Source organism: Neodiprion fabricii, chromosome 4 (genome assembly GCF_021155785.1).
Source record: "Neodiprion fabricii isolate iyNeoFabr1 chromosome 4, iyNeoFabr1.1, whole genome shotgun sequence".
NCBI classification, from domain to species: Eukaryota; Metazoa; Arthropoda; class Insecta; order Hymenoptera; family Diprionidae; genus Neodiprion; species Neodiprion fabricii.
In genome coordinates, this window is record NC_060242.1 from 35415282 (window position 1) to 35433025 (window position 17744).

The following is a 17744-nucleotide window of genomic DNA, read 5'->3' on the forward strand; positions in this document are numbered from 1 at the left end:
AATCAATGTCTATTAGAGAAGATCGACTCACAGTTTCCATGACCACTTTGAATATCTAATATGAAGATTATTATATTTCTCCTAACCAAAATCCTATAGCCATTTGCAAAAGAAGCACGAAAATCATATGAGGTGATGCAGAACATGTTTAAAAATATGGATAGTCTTTACACCGATATTTCAGACTTCTTCACCTTCGACAAGCAAAAATACACTATTGAGGAATTCTTTGGTGATATTAAAACCTTCAAAGATGCTTTCGAGGTAACATACACGTGATACTAATTTATTCGCGTATTTGTACTTATCTATATGGGTAACTTGATGAAATTTCTAACCACATTTCTGTTCATAGCAAGCACGAAAAGAAAATTCAAAAATGCGTGAAAGCGAAGAGAAACAACGGAGGGCACGGGAAGGAAGAGAAAAGGCAGAAGCAGAACGTGCGGCGCGTGCTGAAAGGAAACGTGCTTTAGTGGACATGAACGCTCACGAAGCGCAAGAAGGCGTCATGGACAGTCTGATGGAAGCTCTGCAAACTGGAGCTGCGTTCAGTCGACCTGATCAACGTCGCAAGCGGCAAACTCGTGCTGCTGGTGGTAAGTTGACACTGCTCAGGAACAAATCTACTGTCGCAAAAATCATGCGAGTTCAATCGACTTCCAAAAAACAAATCTTCGATGGGAAAGTAGCCAATGATGTGGTACTCTCGCCAAATACTAACATAGCCAAGTTAGGAGATTCAAAGGATTTTAAGGGATTAGCGACTACAATTTCATTTCTCAATGTATCTCCTAGTGATGGTAAAGCATTGAACAGAATTATACCTGGCAATGTACCTAGTGCAGAAGTTTTTCGTACACCGGAAGAAAATCAGAGTCTTTACAAACATATACTGTTACATCAAGCTAGAATGACGCCTAAGAAAAGTAGAAGAAAAGTTCAAACGAGAACTTTTGTAAAACAAATCGGGAACGGAAGTTTTTCGTTTCGAGAATTTAAGTCTCCAACATTTGACCACGCTACAGATAATGATGCGTCCAATGAATCGACAAAACAGCACTATTCTACTGAAACACCTGAAATTGATGGAGAGTATGTTAAAAGATTACTCAGATCGTCGGAATATTCCGATGTTCTATCTGCAGCTGCAAATGGTAAACTAAATCTTGGGCAAAAATCTATGTCAAATAGCTTGGACGAAATTTCGTTCATGAGTAGAAATTCGGCAGGTTTTAATATTAAATCCGATCGTTCATTTACTGGGACCACATCAAAATGCATGAGTAATATTCTTTCGACTGAAAATGGAAGAAATTCATTGTCAAACTCTCAATATTTCTTAAGTAGTAAAAACAGTCCGGCCAGTTGTTCTGTGATTGATGAGTGTAAAAACCAAACACCAGATAAGCTTTGCAGCCCTCTCAGAGCAAGCCCACCTAGATGTACACCTGAATGTAACAGAAAACTATCTCTACACAAGCACAATGCATTCGCTAACGAACGTTTTTACCTGATAACAAAACCGAAACGAATTATGGTTGGTAAACGGCACAAAAGAAACAGCATCGTACGACGTGCCAGTTATAATAGAAAGAAATTGATACATAAATCACAGAGTAAATTCGCCGGTAGCCCACCTGATATGAACGTATCAATGCCAGCAACAAGTGGAAATACTTTTTCGTCCCCGCCAATAACTTCCTTCAATTCTACATTTAAAATGACAACTGAAATTTCGAGATCCACAGACGACCTTAAGGTGAGAACGGAAACACACAGTACACCGTTACACTCTAGTTTAATGAGAACTAAGAATTTCGAGAATATTGCTGCCTTTCAGGACGAAAACCAGAACGACGTTAGCTTGGGCGCCTCATCGAAACGTCAAAGTCTTGACTCCATTCTTTCCTTGAGAACTGAATTCACAAATTCGATCAACACGCCAGACTCTTTCAAGGCTGATGAAATTAGCGGTATCACAGATTTGTCTAGAGGTAGTCCAATTAATGGAACAAAATACCAAAATACAAAAATAGAGTCTGTAACTGGCGCAAGTTTTGAGTTGATTGAAACTGATGAATTGCAGGAACTTGCCGATTGTAACGAAACTAAACATGCTGAATCAGAACTAAAAACGTCCTTGCATTCTGAAACTGATGCTAACTTTTTGTCTCCATATAAAAAAAAATTGATGGGTTGTGAAACTATCAGTTTTGGAAGTGGTAAGAAAGGATGGAATTTTCGACAGAAAGTTGGAGATAATACAAAAGTTGTTGCAACAAAATACAGCACGTTAAACACAAGTAAATGTGTCGAAAACATTAAATTCGATAACGAGAATCCAATTGCTATAGGGGAAACACAGATAGCCGATTTCGATGGTTCGTCATCGAAACCAAAACCGAATTTTGATGATCCATGTATTGATGTGTCTATTGAGACTCCTGAAACTGTAGCAAACTCAGTCCCTTGTGTAAGCAAGGGCTTTGCTGAGTGGAAAGACGAAAATCCAAAGTATTTCAGTACTAGCACAGATCGCCGATGCGATTCATCAATTCCAGCTGGTGAATCAAGCTCAAATATATCTGAAGAAATACATGAACTAGGGCGACAGAAAATGAATAAATGTGCAAAGCAATTTATAACTTTCAAGAAAAATGTCAAACATTCGCAAAATTCACAGTCAAATGATATAGTTACGAATAAAGATTTGCAGAGCCCTTTTCAAGGAGAGCGCAAAAATCAGAGCTTGTTGAAAGATGTTTTAGATCCAGAGGTACTATTGAGGATGAAAAATGATAACATTTCTGATACTGATTTAGATAAAGTTGCTAGCCCATTTGAATCGTTAGAAAGATACAATAATTGGCGTGCAACGAGTATGTTTTAAAATTATTAATTATTAAAAAGGCTTGAACATTATTACTTATCTTTTGCAAAATATTTTATGTATACATGTTGTTTCGTGTTTTTATGCTGAATTTTAATTGCTAATGAGGTTGTGCTTAGCTTAAAAATGAATTAGCCACCTAAATCAAATGATACGAAAATAGAAAAGTCTGTTCGAAAAAATTTGCAGCAATATAATTTGCGCCAATTACAAGAACTTGAATGAAACGAAATTGCCACTATAAAATAATATAAAAATAACTCTCGGCAAATTCAAATAACACATGTCAAAATACTAGCAATTTGGAAAAAGATTTTACCATCCGATTTTAATGATTGACGCATATTATTTTGACCAACGAGATTTTTAGACATTGTACAGAAAAAATGTTCTAAATAATTATCTCCAAAGTGAATAAATATGTATTGCTGAGCATGATATACGAGATGTTCATCAACGGTTACATTCGTACATTGTTACGCACTATAATGTTAGATTTCCCACAAAAACATTAAAATCGGCACACAAACACCAGAGTTGAGCATTTTAAAATTGGTAATTATAAAATTTTTTCTTAAATTGTTGATATTTTTGCTTCTTATTCGGATGTACTCCGAATCATTACCATCACACAGTATGGATGTTGTTTAATTCATGTTCGTTATCGTTGGCACAAGTAATGTGGGAGATTTTTTTTTTAATATTCGCTTTTATTAAATTTGATCCAGATGGTAGCTGATTCATCTTGAAAAATAATGTGAATGTATTACAAATATACCGATGTATGTATCATGCTTTGTATGCATTTTTGTGATTAATTTTTTAATTTTTTAATTTTTTTTTTTTTTTTTCTTGTAATCATATGAATTTATGCTTGGTAAATTTTTAATAGTGCAATTCAATAAAAGTACAAATTTCTTAATTAAATTTATGTAAATTTATACTTCCAATTGTTACTTTGTTTATAGCATTTATATGTATATTAATAACATTATAACAATATCTTCAGACTGCTTTACCTATATGACGTTAGAAATAGTATCCTAATTGGTGTAAATTTTCAACTAATACTTATAACTGAGTATGTGTAATGTTACTAAGCTCATGCCATTATAACTGTACAGATATATTTTATGTTGAAGTTATTGTAGCAAGAAATAATTCACAAGTGTGACAGTCAGTAATAATAATAATAATTACTTCCAAACCCATCATACCTTTTAAGGTATGTCGAGGCAGGAATGCATTAGTAACCATTATTATGCATATTTTATTTCGAGCTACAAAATATTATGGTCCAAGCATGGTCGACTGTTTATAGTACTTGTGAATTATTTCTATCAAATGAAAACTTGTACGATTCAATGACTGTCAGCTCTGTGAATTTCTGGCCTTATAGTCGACAAAGACAAACAGGAAAAATGTACTGTTCAAAGTTATTGTAAACTTTTTTTTTTTTTTTTAATTGTAGCTTTGTACCGGTCAATTTTCAATCATATAGACACTGACCTTAAAAAAAATTGTAAAATCAAAAGTGTTCTGATGTATGCATCAGCTTTTTTGTTTATTAAACCCTAGTACAACATTTTTTATTTCCATTTCGTATAACCTTGTGACGTTAAATATGTACTCAAATGTGTGACCAGTGGACTGTAGAAATTTCAAAATTACTGCTATGCTCCAATGATAAGATAGTATACAATTTCAAAAGTGAAAGTTTGCCGCCACCTTTTTCTGCAATTTTTTGTTTTCTCCTCGATCGGTAGTACAGTCATATGAGAATTGTTTCTTATGTTTACATCAGTGTATCGAGGTGTCTCTTGGCTATTAGCTTATTCCTGTGCTACAGCTTTGTTAATATTAAATCATCGTGGGCAAATTATTTGACCTTTCTTTTTATTACAGCGGAAAGGAGAGCACAACTGAATAGGAGCCGATCACGTACAGGATTATTAGGAAGAGAACTATCAACGTGAGTCAAATCAAGTAATATGTCATTTTTTTTTTTTCAAATCCACTAACCCTAAAATTTGAGAGAATTATTATTTTTCGTGATTTTAATTATTCATGTAAGATGTGATAAACTTTGCTAGAAGCTATGGAATTTTTAATGACGAGCTACTTATTTTTCCAATTGTAAACAAGCATGTTAAAACCCATAAAGCATTCACCGAGAAATGTATACTTTCACCATGCAGGTTTGCACCATAAATTTGACTAATCTAATTTGCATTAGAAAAATCTGTACAGTTCGCGAAGGTGAATTTTAATAATTGTGCATTTTTTTTTTGTTTTTCAGGGAACTCTTAAGCTCAGCGTAGCATTGTGATGATGGTGATGACGCTGTGTGTTCGTCATGATTTCGACATTGCGATATATCAAAGGAGACTTTTTAATCTAGTTATAAATGCTAACCACGCTGGTTGAGTGGTTATAAAAGGATATCGAAAATCGCAATGGAATCCACAAGGTCGACGAACCGTTGTGTAACCTTGTAAATTTTTTTTATTTGCAATTAACCCACAAAAGTCTTCCTTGTGTTATTATGCGCACAATCGGATATATTCAGTTAATATGTATAAAAAGAATCGTTCGGATTTTCGTAACGGCTAAAGCTTTGTACATTTTATGTAGAGTAATTAATTAATGTGATAGGTTAACTGTGTAGAGTAGGGCAGAAGGAGAATTGCCACGCGATAACAGTCATGAGCGAATGATATCACAAATTAATAACACTTGCATATGTGTGTGTATGAGTATGTGTACATGTATGTATATATATATATATATATATATATATATATATATATATACACGCGTATGCATATGTATATATATCCATATACATACTTACAGAACATACATACGTACGTATTAAATTATAAATAATTTTCACGTGTATTTATGACGCGAATTAGTAACTTTATTAATAGAAAAAATATGCGTGATAATGTAATATAGCAAAGTTTTATATATTTATATATATATTATATATAATTTACACATTTATATGTATTATATATATAAATATATATGTAATTATTCTATCTTTGTCTCATTCAGTTTATTTGGCTTTCTTTCTTCTTCTCTATTCGTATGATTTTGTAAGTTATAATAAAAAGTGTAAATAGTGCAATTTAGGACCGTGGTACAACCACAAGCACGAAGCAGTTGCTAGGTAGCAAAGTTCAACGTCAATTAATGTATTTCAACTGGTACTCGTTGGTATTTGAGAACGAAAAAATAATTTAAACATGACCGTATCTTTTTCATAAATGAAAAGTGGATGGGGATACGAGTGAATTGTTTAGTTTGTTAACTGTCTATGAGTTTCAATTACTAGAAGAGATTATATTATAATAAAGTGCAAAAAGACTATTAATTTTTTAGGCACGACTGTATAGATAACGCTAAGAATGCTTAATTATTGTTTATTCCGGAGATTAATTAAATAATTGATTCATTTTAGAATCGTGTATGATATTTACTGCCAATTTTTAGTGCCTTCTGAAACGCAGCAATAATTGTGCCAAAATTTTGTTGGCAAGTTTTGCAAGTAGTGTTTTGTGACCTCAATTCAGATGATATTGTGGTAATTAGAAAATACACTCATTTGAAGACGCTTGCCAAATTTTTATGTACCATTTGAAAAACATGCTCGCGTTTCACATGGGTCGTCTGTAAAAGTGTCTGATATTTGTATGAGTTGTGCCTAAAAACTTATTCTAAATATATGTAATAAGAAATTTATTTTTTCGAATCTCGAAATCCTCTGAAATCGAATACTTTTATATGGTTAAAAAAAATTTCCATAAAAGTAAGTGAACGAGGGTACTGTAAAAATATTGTGAATACGTGGTTTTATAATATCAGAAATCATAGATGATTATTAATAACGAGAATTTTATGTTCCACCGCTCACCTTTTCTTATTATCCAGTTCCTGCCACATCGCAACATCATACGTACAGTGTGTTTACGCGAAAAACGCGTTGATGTAGTTGAATTTCGACGAGTGCAATCTGGTTCAAGTTATCTATCTATAGTATTTTTCATTTGTTATTTTTTTTTTTTAATTTAAGACTTCATCGGAAAAAACATTTACATGCATGTGAAGTTTATCGGGTGTAATAATGTTATTTATCGATAAAAAATGAGACAAGTAACAATAACGATTGTATATCTTACTTCTATCTATTGTTCTGATTACTTTGGAGCATATTGTTACTCAATTTTGACCATCATACGGGAAAGAAGCCGAAGGAAAGTATCCTACGACTAGTTACAAAGATGCGCGCAGGCAAACATAAAAAAACAATGAGCATTTTTCGTACGATGGCTCATGTCAAGCGATAAATGTAAAAGTTACAAGTCGGCACTCAACTTAGTCGGTAAGTGATAAGTACTAATAGTTTCTTATTTCATTCATTAAGTATTCAGCTTGATACAAATTTATTTGCGGCAACTGCGTACATTACGCGAAGGTACTCGTCTATTAACGGAAAAAAGTAACTCAATTTGCGACTAGTAAGAAATCAGCACGAGAATTCACCGTTCGGATTGGTTAAGGGGATTGCTCGATCGCTAATCTGGCGATACGATTCGTGGTTCATGGCATCCTTGCCGCGAGTAGTGGGCTGCAAGCAGCGATGGAATTTGTGTCTCGCTGATATCGAGTAAAAAATAATGAAAATACAAAGAACCTGACATTTGTATGGGCGAGTTGAAAACTGTGTGAATTAATTTATTACAACGCGTATTACGTCGGCAGTGAATAACCGGCGTATAAAACGATATACGTTAAATAAAAAGTAATTTCAGTCGGAAACTACTACCATACAAATAACCACATCACGCGTTCATACGTAGCCCCAAGGTTGTAAAGCAACATGGCGACGAATATCGCTCTATTTTTTAATAACAAATGAAGGCTGCGTCTGTCGTAATTATACACGAAACCGTTATGGCGATCTAGTATTAAAATTTCCGGTACCTCTGTTCGACGCGTTATAAATTTGCCATATTCTCATACGCTAAATCGACAGGTAAGCTCTGACCGCTGTTATAGGCATGTGTCGGTCCCGCGATTACTCGTCTTGAATCTAACATCACAACTCGGCTCCGGCTGCCCGTCCTCGCGAGTTCAACGCATCCATATTTATAACCACGTGCGACGTGTTAATGAGGATAAATAGCCGTACATTGTCGACTGACGTATACACCCGATTAACAGCCCCGTTGAATATCGGAAACTGCTAAATACAAGCTCCGTTTCAACACTGATACTCAATTCGAAGTAAATTATAACGATAAAATGGATCCTCTTGGTGGGGATCAACGAGTGATACAACAATCTCGATCCACTCGTGGTCGAGGCCGTGGATCTTGGGCACCGACACCATCCCAGGAGACACGGGGACTCAGGCGACCACATCACACTTCTGCTGCCAGCGTAAACACAGGTGGCTGATCATGCGACTGAGTAACGAGTCACAGAAATGCTTCTTTAATGTTTAACTCTATAGTCGATTGATCGATTCTTCGGATAGATCAAGATAGAGACTAGTATATGCATGTCTTGAAAATTTGATTTTCTCGAGCGTAAAATAATCTTTTAAAAGCGAACCCTAAGTTAACGTATCCGCTTCTCTTCTTGCACTACTTAGGTTCCATGGAGAACACTGGAACGAAGACAGATGGAGCCAAAGGTGACATCGTCAAAAACTCAACACTTTCCGTTGATGCCGCTGAATTCGTACCCAAAAGCTTCAGTCCAGCACTGCCGGTAAGAGGATGTTGAATGCTTAATGATATCGTGCTAATCGCAGATACAGGGAATTTGTCGTAGTTGGAAATTCAGAATTTTAGAACTGTCAGGATTGCTTCGGCAAAATGAATACGACTAAACTTCAACTCTTGACTTGCTTCAATATTTAAGTAATCTTCTTCCAAGTAAAATAGCAAACCGCTTGATGTTTTATCATGCAAATGTTGGAGAAATGTGAAATTTATTCTTTGTTGTCACCGTGATATAGCATGGTAAATAAAATTGTGTTTTATGGTCTATTTTGTGTTTGAAAAATAACACAGTTTTATCTCCAACAATCATTAATTCATAGAAATTTATCAAGTAAATGTCTTGTATGAGACTCATCCAGATCAACTGTCGCTCTTAGAACCAGCAACAATCTGGATCAGCGATGCCTAGACACTCGGTTCAGAATCGGCTGAATAATGCAAGACAGGGCCATCATGGCGGGCATCAACACGGCTTACATCAACAGTACGTACCTCAGCAAAATCGCTACATTCCACATCGGGAGCATCAGGTCTACATGGGTCCGCCACAGCACCAGCATTATAATCAGTACTCAAATACTCAAGATTACGGGTATTACGACAGAGGATCAGGGGATCACAGCAGACATCAGGTTGATATTGATTGCTCTACATAGTAATCTTGACTGACCTTCAAATCGAATTTCTTTCTTCTTTCGTCTCAAATTCAATATTTTTCTACCTGTTTCTTAGGCCGAACAAAACGAGTTAGATGTGGAAGGTGATGGTGAAGATTGGAGCGGAATGAGGGGAATGATGGGACAGCTAGAAGTGGCGATGCGGACACTCACTCTCAGTCCTGGGCGGTTTGACTCTTTGGTTGCATCTCTCGTTGATGCCATTACTCCATGTCTTACTAATACAGTGCAGACGCAAGCTATAATTGGAGCCATACTTGGACAGGTGGGTTTTTTCTAGTTATAAGAACTCCACATTTCAATTAAAAGCTTCAAATTCTTCTAGTCCATAAACGAAGGAAATTTCCGGTACAGCGGTGCACGTCTTTGCACATTTTTGGATAATGCAGCTTTAAGCGAACGTGCTCCATCCATTTTCAGAGACACTCTCGTTGCTAGGTAACAATTGTTACGGATTTTCTATCGTTAGGTTTGGTTATTTCAAATTACAAACACTTTTTTTTACATCGTTTATGTCAGATGTCGCGAGGAGACAGAAAAGTCAATTGAGTTTTGGATGCAGAGGAGTTTACCAGAAGATGAAGTAAAGGAAAAACTTTGCCATGGGTTAATACTGTTTTTGGCTGAACTAGTCACTCAAATGGAGTCAGAACCAGCATCTGTATTGGGAAAATTGTTAATTGAATTAATGTCTGCTGTTCTACAGCGCCCTGCTCCAAACTCTGCTAAACACATCTGCCAGGCACTTAAGGTATGTGTTTAATGGCAGTACAAGAAATAACTACAGCAGCAATAATATTTATACTTATTGTCGGCAGTTGGCAGGTCAAACTCTAGAAAGAGACAGTTGCGGTGGAGGGGCTGAGATGGAAAATGTAATGCGTAGGCTCACTGGGCTTGTGAACGATGGTCAGGTCGATGTTCACGTCGGTCGAATGGTTAATAGCGTAGACGAACTCCGTCGGGGAAACTGGGGACGTCTTGTTTCAACGCACGGACCTTACAATTCTACCGTCAATGATAGTCCTCAAACACCTGCAGATGTATCGCAACAGCCAGTTAGTAACACTTATATGTCGTTGTGCGATTGCTGTTGTTGTTATTAGTATTGCTATTACTATTATCTTTCAACTTCCCAGATTTGTTTACCCCATCACATTTATTTAATGGTCAGTTCATTTCATGCCCAGTGTAGCATCATACATGACAATAAATACTTAATCAATTTTTTTTTTCCTTTGCAACAGTTAACAAATGAACCCGTGTTTTACGGTCCTGATGGCAACGTTTTATCTCCAGAGGAGAGCAGATTCTTGCAAGATCTAACCGGGGACACGCCTGACGTCGAGGAATTCGGGTAAGTTTTTTCGTGGTATTTGTTCCGTGTTCTGTTTCCCGTATTCTTTACGTTTTTATCTGTGTTGAATGCAAGCGGAAAAAATTGGCTTCTATTTTAGAGTGGGCGCTTATCAAATGCTTACACCTTTTCTGTTTTTAGCGAGGGAGAGGATGATGGCGACATTGATGGTATTTGGAATGAAGAAGGAGACGATGGTGGGATGGATGATGACATTGCAGCAGCCTATGAACAGTTTTTAAAGCTTGCTCCAAATAAAAGCAATGGTAGGGCACAACGATAAGCATTTTACAATTTTCAAATCGTGACCACTGGTACATTGAGCCACACAATACACGTATCGTCTTCAAATACCCATTTATTATCAACATTAATAAGTGAAAATTCTGTACATTTATCATTGTCAATATCAGTAAACATTGCCCAGCTTCTGATCTTCTCCGAACCGTACTCGTTATCTATTTAATAGTACAGTTTTCTCACCACAATATGAATACATACGTACATACATACATACATACATACGTATAGCAATGTATAATGCATGGATACAACCGTATGTTCATAGCAGCTGTGCAGGTAACACATCAATAGAAAAACTTTTGGAAAGTCGAGTCTCACGCATCATGAGTGAAAAGAACCGTCTTACGTTGTCCAATATATCATGTCTGATACATAATGTGCGATATTTCATTTACTGTATCGCGAATATATTGTCTCGAGGTAAGCGAAGCGGGAAGCGGTTTTCAATTGCCAGATATAAATCAATTTTTGAATTTGAATACCAGTTCGGCTTTGCTTGAATCGAATCGATACATCGCTTGAGATGGACTCCATTAATTTAAGTTAGTTGTGACTGTAATTGTATTTAGTGTAATATTGATAGCACCTTTTAACTCTTAACGGTCAGATCCTCTAAGGATACATGATCGAAGAAAAATACATATGAGGCGTTCTTAGACTCAATTGCTACTCACATCAGTCGAGATTGACCGTCTTATCCCGATATTCAACAAATTGGGAACTTCGAAATGGTAATTTATATAAGTATGGTAAGAAATAGTATGATTATAGCATATTTTTTCGTACTATATTTGTTATTTATTGGCTATAATATTAGGTACGGAATCGGAAGGGATTTTCTTACATTTTGTGCCTTTGCCAGGTGACGATGTGTGCTCATATGCATATTTTTTTCTAGTTCCAAATGAAGTAATTTACTATCAAATGGTTGTGTTTTGTATTCTAAGTACTGGTCCAGTGTTTTTCTACTGTGCTTGCACTTGCTTGAAATTACACGTTAGTTAATTTTCTTTTGATAATCCTAGATTCTCAAATTTTTTAATGTTTATCTTGTCACGTTTACTTGTTTTGTAAAATTTTTACTAATAGTATGCAATTGAAAAATCGCAAAATACAAATTACAGATACCGATTTCATTCTATTTTGCAGTGAATATTGCAAAAATTCCTTTTTGGTAATTGGAGGAAAAAAAAAAAAATTCACATTACTTTATATTTTGAATCTATAGGTAAATACGTGTCCTTATGTTATATAGTTCTTCTACTCATTTAGTAGTGGAAAAAAAACCATTGAAATTTAGGTTCGGTGTTCAAGTGATCATCCGTGTATAGCAATCCCGAAAAAATCCATAGGTCCTAAAACTATTCCAAAACCCATGACACTTCATGATATGCCAACTGTCTATAATTCCACTCATGCTCTAAATATTTCTTGCTCGTTAGTGTGGAAGAAGGTCAATCGTATTGTCGTAGGTCGATCTTGCATTCATGTATCAATGCAAACAGTGAAACGCACTGTCGAGTCTTACAAGGATACTGTCAGACCTCCGGATCACGGATCATGTTAAAATTTTTAGAGGTGTTTGGTCTAAAATATAATACTTTGATGTGTAGTTTTATCCATTAGGCCTCTCTTCTCGCCTCTAACTGATTAAATTAGCAGTGTGATGAGCGAAATGCCGTAATAAACTAAACCTATTGTGTATTTTTGCCTTAAATATTAATTTTTATTGTGCTCTATTTCAGTTTCGATGACAGTCTCATACAGATTCTAGTGTAAACGGAAAAATTATTATTTCACAGCTTTAGTGAAGTTTAAATTGCGAATTTCCAACAACCCGATTTATAGTAAATTGAGCGAAAAAAGGCCCAATGGATGGAAATAAACATCAGAAATGACACTTCTTGGACCAAAGAGACATCCAAAAGATTCAGCAAGACCCGTGATCCGAAGCTCTGATACTATCCTTCATGTTAGTTTGAAAAAAATTGGTAGCAAAGCCTGTCATGTTTAGATACAATGAGTGTTTTTTAATACATCTGTTTCAATAAGAAATTATTTTACAAAAATCACTCTTCTGTCCTACGAAATTCCCAGAAAATATGTTGCATGTAAATTAAAAAAAAAGCGTAGGTAATAGCGCCAATTTTTTAGACTTTCCAAACGCGACAGCACATTACGACGAAATCAATACAATATTTTGAAATAACTAAAAATATAACTCTAGCCTATTAGATTTAACACAGTGTGGTTCGAACAAAGCAGCGCTTCATATAATTTATTTATTCAAAGTATATTTTGTTTTACTAATTTATTCGAATTAAATGCAAGGTTGACGGGACGAGGATGTGACATACCGCGTATACATTAGGGTGTTTGAGAAAAAATAATTTACGATTTTTCACCATGGCACCCCCTAAAATGTTTGTTTGGGTTAAAAGAGAGATTGTGTCAAAATATAAGCGTTCTACGTTATGTGGAAGATCGCACTTATTTGACTTTTCACTTTTTTCCCCGTTTTTTTTGAACTTGTGAAGAAACACGTTGTAGCATTTCAATTTACTATTTCTTCCCTGAAATTTATATTCAACCCAAAGATCATGATCATGTATCACCCGGAATCTTATTCTCCTTAATTAAAAGTTCGTACTAAATTATAACTATTATATGAGATTGAAGTAATAATGAAAAAGGTGTCAGATACACTCTTCAAACATCAACTGGCGACTTGATATTTACAAGTGCGAGTCTTCTTTATGACGTGAATTGATATTATGATTGATGTAAGCAGCAAGAAAAATATTTTATTAACGATATTTCGTAAATTGTAATAAATGTATAGAAATGAAAAATCAACTGAGCGCGGTCTTCCACATAACTTAGATCGCTCATCTTTTAACAGGACCTTTTTTCAATCTAAAGAAAAAAACTTGTTACGGGGTGCCATGGTGGAAAATCGTAAATTCTTTTTTTCTGAAACACACTAGTATACATGTAAAAATATACAGTGATATTTTTTATTTTCTGTCGTTTACATAATGCTAAGATTTGCATATAGAAAAAGAAGAGGCTTAATATTTAAAAATAGAACAGAATGTCACAATGATCTACCAAGTAATCAGTGGGTGGCGTATATAAAGATAACCGCATAGTTTTTAAATTTACGGAAGTCACAACCGATTCTTCGGCATCTTCGGCATCGATTATATATAATATATAGTATATACTTATAGATATTATATATTATTGTAACTAGTGTCTTTTTATTTTTGTCTCGCTGCATTTGATTGAATGATTAAATAAATTATAATGTAATTACTAATTGGAAAAAATGGGCTCACGGTACGCGACAAGAGTTTTATTTATTTGGATAATGTTATCGGTGTTCCAATTGCATTTTATATCTTGCTGAATTTCTCCACGTAAATAATTTCGAAAATGTCAGAGTAAATAAAGAAAAATTTTCTTTAACTTAAAAATGATACAAAATTAGTAGATCAACCAAGTTTAATGGTACCGGACATTTTATAATGTCTAATACTATCATGTAACAATAAATGAAATACATTTTGAAGCAATGAACATTTTAATTTTCATACTTCAACAGAAAAAAAGTGTCTGTTATGAGACCGTAAATGGATTTATTCTACGTAATTCAAATATTCCAAAACCATAATCATACCTAACTATGATAGGTATTAATTTGAGGGTGCAAAAATTATGTTTTTTTTTTTTGCGCAGCTACCAATCTATTTTTTTTTTTTTTTACGTGTTCTGTAATTGTTATTTAAAATAATTTCGCACGAATTGTAATCGTGTGGCTTGTGTATGCAGCTGACTATGAGTTTCCTTGACTCATCAGTCTGGTAAATTTAATTTTTTTATTGATTGTAATGATCTTGAATGCGATCTATGCGTTAAAGAAGAGTCAACGCCCCTGGATTAGTTTCGTGACCATTACTCGGCGGATAAATGGGCCTGGGGCCGTAAGAAGCCGTATTAGCGATCTGGTAGCTTCTTTATCGGCGGCAGTCGTTTAACACATAATCCCATAAGACCTAAACACCATACGGTGACCGTCATTAAAGATCATTAACAATATTCTGTCAACAACCATAACATTTAAGATTGTATTAATGACAGCAGCTATTATTGGTGATTGGCTTTGATTACCGTCGGTCGGCATCATCGAGTTCTGTGGTTTTTTGCAATGCTGTCACGCGTCGTCCATTCGCTCTCGCGCCGATATTCTTTCTCAAAAATCACAAGTAAAGTTTGGTAAGTAGAGGTGAGATCGAGCTGATCGCTGCTTTCTCACCAAAAAATGCCAATGAAAATATGTTCTCTCTAAACCAAGAGCGAATAAGTTGTCTAGATTTGTTTGTGATTTGTTGTCTTATATCTGAATAAATTGTTTTTTAGGTTATACCAACGTTCCATAGCGCCATTCTCTACTATGCCAGGGTCTGAAGTGACTATTGGAACACACGATGGGTGCTTCCACTGTGACGAAGCGCTTGCATGCTACATGCTCAAGTTGCTACCCCGATACAGAGATGCGTCTGTTATTAGGTAACGTAACATAATCCTGTATATTAGTTAGTTTCAGGCACGCTACAATCATATTCATGCTAATCAAATTTATCATGACTACAATATTGGTACCTTACGTTGATTGAGAATCATAAATTAGTGAACATTCGGATCAAACATATGAATTCTTCTGTAAATTCACTTTCACATTCCACTGTTGTACTCTGAAAAAATAGATTTATATACAATTTGCTGAATTTTTTACAATATCAAGTCAGCAAAATCATATCACGCCTGATGATGTTCTTTCAATATTTTAGGACCCGTGATCAGAAAGTTCTGGACAGTTGTGATATTGTGGTTGACGTAGGAGGGGTGTATGATCCATCTACGCATCGCTATGATCATCATATGAAGTATGATGAAAAAGTTGTATAATGGAAGTTTTAATTTATCAGGTTTTATTGGAAATTGATATTGTTCTAAATAGTCTTGCAAATTTTGAACCTCAAGTGGATTATGAATAGCTGACTCCCAAGCTTTAGTAAATTTACTTCTCAAACATCTAGTACTCGACTTCAATATCTGGGATAACTTAAGTTCACGATCGAACCTGATTGATCAAAACTTTGTACATGTATATGAAAAATTATTTATTTTATTATGCAATTTTGAATGAATATATTTCTTTTTCGATTGTAAAAATACCTTTTATAAGCTACATGATGATTGATTATACAACAATTGGATGGATTTCATTTCATATATATTTTTTTTAGGGAATTCAAAGAAACTCTCAGTACAGTTATAAAAAAATCTGGATACAAGAGTAATATTAAACTGAGTAGTGCCGGCTTAATCTATTGTCATTTTGGTGATGAAATTATTAAGATACTAGTACCTGAAGTAACAGATGACTATGACCGGACTAGTATTTTTAAAAAAGTGTATGAAACATTCATCCAAGAAATAGATGCCATTGATAATGGAGTGCCAATGTTTGATGGGGAACCTTCGTAAGTGGACATTATTTTCTATGTAGCTATAATGTTAATACAGAGAATTTATAATACTTTCTTATTATTTTATATGATAGGTACTATATCAGTACAAATTTGAGTAAGCGAGTGGCACGGTTGAATCCAACTTGGAATGGTCCTAAGCTGGATCCTGATGAACAGTTTGAGAAAGCTGTCGCGCTTACGGGCGAAGAATTCACCTATTTTATTCAACATGCAGCTAGAGTTTGGTGGCCTGCTAGATCAATTGTGGGAGATGCCGTTCTCGGGAGATTTGAGGTGAGAAAGAATTTTCAAATTCGGATATTTAATCTCAAAAAAGTCATGGTTAACCTTTGATAGTTAACTATCATTTTTCGTTGCTTCTGATGTAGTATGCTCACTTTTCCTTGTCTACTCACTCGACTGAAAAATTATGATGCATCTGCTTAACAATTAACAGGTCCATCCAAGTGGAGAAATTATTGAATTATCTACTTCTCTGCCTTGGAAGGAACATTTATACGAATTGGAAGAGGAACTAGGTGTAAAAGAGCCAATAAAATACGCTATTTTCCATGACAACAATTATAGAGTACAAGGTGTACCTGTAAAAGCTGCAAGCTTCATTTGCAGGTTTGTAAAATATCAATTTACATCGTTATCGCTTTTGATTTTGATAAACAAGATCGATTCAATCCTATTTACGCTGCAAAATTCAACTTGAAAGCTAATGAATTTTGCATCGGACACGTTCACGATTAAAACGATTTAGAATGAAGTTTAATGTTTGTAATATAAAATTCAGCTCAAATGTACCAACGTTTGAAAAAAACATGATTATTCTTCAAACTTTCGAAACGTCGCAATATTTTTACCTTTTAGTTACTCGTTGTTACAGAATGTTCTTACCAGAGGCATGGGCAGGCTTGAGGGACGAAGAATTATCTGCTGTATCTGGCATTCCTGACAGTATATTTGTACACAGTGTTCGATTTATTGGTGGCCATAAAACTAGAAAAGGTGCATTAGCAATGGCTGCTAAGGCTCTCGAAATAGGAAAATCGATCGAAAGCAGTCACGCAGAAACGAATTCGAAATGACATAAACTGAATACTGTTTCATCACTTATATGCAATTCGAACTCTGGCAAATCGAAAGCAGAAAATAGATGAACACGAAGCT

The 17744-nt window shown here is 34.9% G+C and overlaps 3 protein-coding genes and 2 long non-coding RNA genes across 13 annotated transcripts in view; 3 read left to right on the forward strand and 2 right to left on the reverse strand.

Annotated features, from left to right (window-relative positions):
* LOC124180623 (protein diaphanous) overlaps positions 1-6803 on the forward strand; it is a 43236-nt gene extending 36433 nt beyond the window's left edge. For all 8 annotated transcript variants that reach the window (XM_046566377.1, XM_046566374.1, XM_046566375.1 and 5 more), the window contains 4 exons: positions 100-264; positions 356-599; positions 4799-4865; positions 5193-6803. In XM_046566377.1, coding sequence (XP_046422333.1) covers positions 100-264; positions 356-599; positions 4799-4865; positions 5193-5214 — 498 coding nt within the window. In that variant the 3' untranslated portion in view covers positions 5215-6803. The remainder of the gene's footprint in view (positions 1-99; positions 265-355; positions 600-4798; positions 4866-5192) is intronic.
* On the reverse strand, positions 6009-7343 carry LOC124180629. 2 transcript variants are annotated; one of them, XR_006870295.1, is made up of 2 exons: positions 7081-7343; positions 6009-6914 (listed from the first exon to the last, which is right to left on the reverse strand). It is a non-coding gene; the product is annotated as an uncharacterized LOC124180629 (long non-coding RNA). The 2 variants fall into 2 exon arrangements; XR_006870296.1 differs by having other exon boundaries at positions 6009-6932.
* A 206-nt stretch (positions 7344-7549) lies between these two features.
* Positions 7550-15581, forward strand: LOC124180627 (polyadenylate-binding protein-interacting protein 1). Its single transcript, XM_046566381.1, has 10 exons — positions 7550-8354; positions 8559-8677; positions 9069-9323; positions 9424-9633; positions 9694-9806; positions 9888-10119; positions 10187-10426; positions 10616-10725; positions 10867-10991; positions 15451-15581. The coding sequence occupies exons 1-10, from the start codon at positions 8207-8209 to the stop codon at positions 15468-15470; spliced, it is 1572 nt and encodes a 523-aa protein (XP_046422337.1). The 5' UTR covers positions 7550-8206; the 3' UTR covers positions 15471-15581.
* LOC124180628 lies at positions 13542-14138 on the reverse strand. The gene is made up of 2 exons (XR_006870294.1): positions 13959-14138; positions 13542-13733 (listed from the first exon to the last, which is right to left on the reverse strand). It is a non-coding gene; the product is annotated as an uncharacterized LOC124180628 (long non-coding RNA).
* LOC124180730 (MYG1 exonuclease) lies at positions 15485-17662 on the forward strand. Its single transcript, XM_046566476.1, has 6 exons — positions 15485-15600; positions 15882-15977; positions 16341-16577; positions 16658-16859; positions 17023-17195; positions 17461-17662. Exons 1-6 carry the CDS (start codon positions 15485-15487, stop codon positions 17660-17662), a joined length of 1026 nt encoding a protein of 341 aa, XP_046422432.1.
* Positions 17663-17744: the final 82 nt, after the last annotated feature.

Bases quoted from the DNA above. Each gene is read 5' to 3' on its own strand.
- LOC124180627 (XM_046566381.1), top strand. From the start codon at position 8,207: ATGGATCCTCTTGGTGGGGATCAACGAGTGATACAACAATCTCGATCC. The intron at 8,355-8,558 runs GTGGCTGATCAT...TGCACTACTTAG, and splicing joins TGCTGCCAGCGTAAACACAG to GTTCCATGGAGAACACTGGA. The intron at 10,726-10,866 runs GTAAGTTTTTTC...TTCTGTTTTTAG, and splicing joins CCTGACGTCGAGGAATTCGG to CGAGGGAGAGGATGATGGCG.
- LOC124180730 (XM_046566476.1), top strand. From the start codon at position 15,485: ATGCCAGGGTCTGAAGTGACTATTGGAACACACGATGGGTGCTTCCAC. The intron at 15,601-15,881 runs GTAACGTAACAT...TCAATATTTTAG, and splicing joins AGAGATGCGTCTGTTATTAG to GACCCGTGATCAGAAAGTTC. The intron at 17,196-17,460 runs GTTTGTAAAATA...TCGTTGTTACAG, and splicing joins GCTGCAAGCTTCATTTGCAG to AATGTTCTTACCAGAGGCAT.